This window comes from Montipora capricornis, chromosome 9 (assembly GCF_036669925.1).
Source record: "Montipora capricornis isolate CH-2021 chromosome 9, ASM3666992v2, whole genome shotgun sequence".
In the NCBI taxonomy this organism is placed as follows: domain Eukaryota; kingdom Metazoa; phylum Cnidaria; class Anthozoa; order Scleractinia; family Acroporidae; genus Montipora; species Montipora capricornis.
In genome coordinates, this window is record NC_090891.1 from 15,976,922 (window position 1) to 15,982,327 (window position 5,406).

Genomic DNA, 5,406 nt, shown 5'->3' on the forward strand with positions numbered 1-5,406 from the left:
GCGAGGAGTCAACGTGCCTCCACTGCGAGGCGGCCGCAACCTCCTGTATTGTAGCTACCCGGTTTGCCACAAAGGTATGAAAGCGCTTGCTCTCGTTTCGGAGGTATCCCAAGATGCAGGTGCTGTCGGTCCAAAGCACAGACTCGACGACCTGTATGTCGGTCTCACTTCTAATGATCTTGTCCAGTCTGGCTGCAGCAACAGCTGCACTCAACTCTAATCTAGGAATAGTAAGATGCTTGAGCGGTGACAGCCGGGATTTCCCAATGACGAATGAACAATGGATGAGACCTCGTGCATTTGTGATGCGAAGATAAGACACTGCACCATAAGGGATCTGACTGGCATCAGCAAAGTGGTGGATGTAACAAGTTGTGACGTTGTTGAAGTCAGGCGGCTTGAAACATTGATAAACATTTAGTGACTCCTACTTAGGGAGATCTCCGAGCCAACTCTGCCAGGTTGTGATGTCTTCGTTTGAAACCATGTCGTCCCAAGCTAAGCCTCATCGGCAAAAGTTCTGCAATAGAAGCTTGGCTGGAAGGATGAATGGTGTGACAAACCCCAGAGGGTCATGGATGGAACTCCCGATGGAGAGGATTCCTAGTCTGGTAGAAGGATTGTCCCTTAAGGGTATCTTAAACCCAAAGGTGTCTGTTTCGACATCCCATCTGGTTTCCAGAGCACGTTCACAAGGCAACTGGTCGAGTAGATGATCCTTCACCGAGATTGCTCTCTCTGACGTAGGCACAGACTCGATGACCCTTCTGGAGTTAGAAATCCATTTGGTTAACCGAAATCCCCCTTTGGAAAGCAGTGCGTGAAGTTCTGATACCTGAGATATTGCCTTGGTTTCGCCTTTGATGGACTTCAAACAATCGTCCACATAGAAAGTGCGCCTTAGAGTTCTCACTGCCTCTTCCCTGAACATGTCTTGATTATCATCTGCCGCCTGCCTTAAGCCAAAACTGGGGCAACTCGGAGACGAAGTGGCACGAAATAAATGAACCAACATTTGGTAATCTTCTGGATCCTTGTTGAAATCGTTTTCCGGCCACCATAGGAAGCACAGGGCGTCACAATCCTTGGGGCTGACACGCACCTGGTGGAACATTCGTTCGATGTCGGCCATTATGGCAATGGGCTCTTCCCGGAAGCAGATCAGAACTCCCACCAAGTTGTTGGTTAGGTCCGGACCCTGAAGAAGTTGAGAGTTTAGGGACACCCCATTGTATTGTGTGGCACAGTCGACCAACACACAAAGCTTGTCAGGCTTGTTTGGGTTCACGACAGGGTGGTGAGGTAAGTACCATGCTACACGAGTTCCAATGGAACCATCCGAGGGTGGTTATTCTCGAAAAGGTTGTCCATGAATGCTGAATACTTCAAACGTAGGTTTGGGTTCTTAAGCAATCTTCTGCGCAGTAACTTCAAACGATGTTCTGCAATTGCTCGATTGTTTGGTAAACATGGCTTTCCAGGGTAAGTCTATCTGGTAGTGACCCTCCTTCAAACAGATCGACTCCTTCATGATGGATAGCGCACACCTGTCTTCTTTGGACATTGCTGGTTTGTCGACGCATATGGAATCCAAGAACTCCCAGTTACAGAACGTACGAAACTGCTGGCTAAGTTCCTCGTTAGCGTTTACAAAGTTGCACACTGGCTGTGGCTGGCCCATTCTCACCAAGGGTCCATTTATCGTCCAACCAAATATAGTTCATGTCACAAATGGGCCTTGTCCTTAACTAACACGGGTTTCATGAGGTTCCAGGGCCTTTGTAACGTCACATCAAGCCAATATCCGAATCAATTGTTTGAATTTGAAGATGTCTGAGGTAAGGGAAACTGATCACATCCGCTTGAGTCAGAATACTGTTACTACTCACGGGTAGGCTTGGTACTGAAAACACGGACAGAAGCTCAGCAAACTTATTCTCATCCAGATCAAATACTTCCAGAGAGAAGAGATTGCACCTGAACATACAGTTCTGCTTGCCGAGGGTGGTAAGCAAAAGCCACGTCTTCTCCCCTTCGACGCCCAAGGTCTCCACAAGCTTGTCGGAACAGAATGTGGTATTGGAGCCGCTATCAAGAAAGGCGTAGGTTACAGTTCACCTGTTTGATCTTTTGCCTTGACCCTTACAGGCACTATCGGTAAGGCAGTAGCTGACTTGCTGGACCCGATTGAGGCACACTGACCATTGGCACTGATAAAGCTGTTCTGGGCGTTGCTCACGGCATTGCCGTCTCGTACTGGAACTTCATGCTCATTAGTATTCTCACGAGGTGGTGTCTCCTTAGGTTCTCGTACATCTCTCTGTGGGTGGAGATATGTGGAGTGTTTGGACTGACATCCAGAAATCTTGCAGAAACTTGACTTGGGGCACTCCCGCACGAAATGGCCTGGAAGGAGAGACCGAACGAACGAACCGAAGTCTCTGCTCCGCGCAAAACTTCTTGAAGTCTTTGCAGCGGACTAAGACGTGGTGACTATTGCAAAAAGGACACTTAAGAGGTAGCCTCGTTGCCGCAGTTGATTTAATGATAGAATCTGGCTGCTTATTGTCAATATCAGGGTGCCCTCCATCATTCCCGGAAGTAGCAAAGTTAGCACTTCTTCTATTTGTTGATCCTTTGGAATCCTTTCTGCCAATCCTTGGATCATCTTTTATGTCTCCAAACACCAGATGGGTCATTGCACGGGCTTTTGCGTCTACAAACTTCGCCAAGTCATTGAAAGTGATCTCTCTCTGCTCATTATTCGTAATGTCATCAGCCTTGTTGCGCCAACCTCGTCTCAACGTATGAGGCAGCCTTCTCACAATTTTCTGCAGACTGTCAGTTTGTCAACTTTGTTAAGGTAACCAACGTCTTGCAAAATGTTCTTACAATTTAAGTGAAATTGAAAGCTTCTGGAGAGCGTTACAATCCTTATTCTTTATGGGTGGCCCGTTTATCAAACGCTCTACCAGAGCAGTTGCGATTTGTATCCTTGTTCGTACCTTTCCTTCAAAAGACGGCGTGCTTCGATGTATCTCCATTCTGGTTCCATTGCTAGCCAGCTTTTCATTAAATCGTGGACATCTCCGCGAGTGTACTGCACAAGATAGTGTAGGCGCATCTTGCTGTCAGCGGTCTTTGCCTCATGAGATTCGTAAACGACTGCACGAAGTTGTAGTAATTGACTGGATCTCTGTCAAACACTTGCACCTCGCTGCTTGGTAATGTGAGTGACAAGAAAAGCTTGTTTTGCTGAGCGAGTAGTTCCTGCAATTGATGATCGCACGATTCTTGAAGGTAAAGAAGTCTCTTGTTATGCCTTTGCTGCTCTCTCTGGATATCTATTAGTTCTTGTAGGAATCTCTCTCTGGTAGATGAGCAATGTGATGATGGACTTCCTTTTATACTGTCTTCAAGGTGACTACCAAGGCGAACATCTTCATAGTATTTGTTCTCGAAAGGCTTGGTTTCCTGTGGAGCCATGGGAGGGCGTGGCTTCTTAGGAGAAAACGGCTGTTGATCCAAAGGAAGAGGGAGCACTCAAGCAGGAATTTCAGATGGTTGTTTAATGCTGGCAGTTTCTAGCTCGGCATTAGCGTACGTATGTTCTTCCGCCTGAGCTCTAGCAATTTTCCTTTCCAAATCTAGCTGACGCTTTCTTTGAGCAAGGCGCAACTTTGCTTCTTCTTGAAGTTGTTGCTGCTTAATAACTTCCTGTCGAAGATGTAATTCTTCTTGCTGAATAGGTTGCTGTTTATGGAGGGTTGCGGCATCTGCTTGTAGAGCTGCTCTTTTTGCAGCAGCAGCCAATCTTGGGCTATGCACATGAGCCAAAGTGCCACTACCGGATTTCCGAGATAACGCGTACGATGCGCGATCGTGTGCGCATTCTCAAACCGACATTGCTAATTGAATCCTCTGGTCGTACTTCTCTTGCGTAATTCTCTGCACTGGCCCTTGTGATAAACTGGTTTAATGCCTCTTGAAAATTAGTACTCGTAATAATCTTGAGAGTCCTGAATTTCATCTTCATCACTTAACATTGAGTGATAATTTGCATGAGCATTTTTGAAAGCCTTCATTGTCTAGTCAAATGCTTGAACCTTTGATAAAAGTCCCTCCACTAAAGGCGATTGCGACATACACAAAGTGATTTCAGTAATCTTTTTTTGTTACATTACCGTTTGCTGCTCGTCTGCTTCTACGAAGACGAAGTAGATTTTCATTCCAAACACCCTGCTGATCAAGCATTACGTTCGGTAGAACGTGGCGACGGGAACCTTGGCCATCCGGCTCTTCTTCTATTTAAAGGAAGATATCTGTCATTAACGAGTATGGATCATTACAACAACACGCTATGTTACATTATTTTAGGGAGTTCAGGGCAAATCTTAAGTTAATCACGAGTTTAAAACTCGAAAATGGTAATGTTAAATTCCTTTACTGATAAAATTATCGTTACATCACACAAATAATGATTCTGAGTAAAAGCGCCTTTTATCTAGGCGATTTGCCTTAAAATTTTAAAATGTCGTTAAAAATACCGTGCTTGTAATCAGGCATGATATAAAACAAAATTGCAGTGTTGACACTGATTTAAAAAGTTTTTTAAAAGTAAAACGTTTCAATCACTTCGCTGATCGATTGATCGGTGATCGGTTAATCTATAGGACACCTCCCTGGAACAGAGAAAGATATCGTATGCGCCTCCGTAACGTTGATCGTCAACAGTTGGCGTCCTCTTAAACGTCGTAACATCACGACAGCACAGGAGACAGCTTTAAAAAGCCTTCCTGAAGATCCTTCTGTCACAATCCTCCCAGCAGACAAGGGCTGGTGTGTGGTAGTGATGAATACCAGTGATTTTTCTGATAAGATCATGGAACATTTACAAGACAAGAACAGCTATAAAAGAATAACGGATGGATGCAGAAATCCAATGGTTAGCACAGAGAAAGAGCTTAACAAACTACTCCAGGAGATCTGTACTTGTACAACTGAGCATGGTTCCGAAGAGCAGCAACTTAACAAAAAACAGGACTATCATTTCCGTAGTACAGATTGCACTCCAGTGTCTTTCTACAGCTTACCAAAAGTCCACAAGCCTGATGTCCCGCTCAGACCCATAACTACAACAAGTTGCACAATTGTTGAGACACTTTCATGAAAAAACACCTTTTCTAGCTTCCAGTACCCACCGTATCTAGAATTTAAACCTTTCCCACTTCCCCTCCCCTCTCCCCATTTCAATGTTGACTGTTTAAGTTCCGCCGTCCAAAATTCCTTTTAAGGACTTTGTCGCCGAAATTGAAGCCTCTATCTCATATTTACCTGATGAATCTAAAGATCAAATACGAACCTCTGCGGCTGCGATCCTCCAAAGGGCTTCTTTACCTAATCACA

At 45.1% G+C, this 5,406-nt stretch overlaps 1 protein-coding gene across 1 annotated transcript in view; it reads right to left on the bottom strand.

Annotated features, from left to right (window-relative positions):
• Positions 1-2,699, bottom strand: part of LOC138017343 (uncharacterized) — a 3,856-nt gene extending 1,157 nt beyond the window's left edge. The window contains exons 1-4 of the mRNA XM_068864452.1: positions 2,434-2,699; positions 1,890-2,088; positions 836-1,198; positions 1-397 (exon numbers count right to left, since the gene is read on the bottom strand). The exon at positions 1-397 is cut by the window's left edge and continues 320 nt beyond it. Coding sequence (XP_068720553.1) covers positions 1-397; positions 836-1,198; positions 1,890-2,088; positions 2,434-2,699 — 1,225 coding nt within the window. The remainder of the gene's footprint in view (positions 398-835; positions 1,199-1,889; positions 2,089-2,433) is intronic.
• Positions 2,700-5,406: the final 2,707 nt, after the last annotated feature.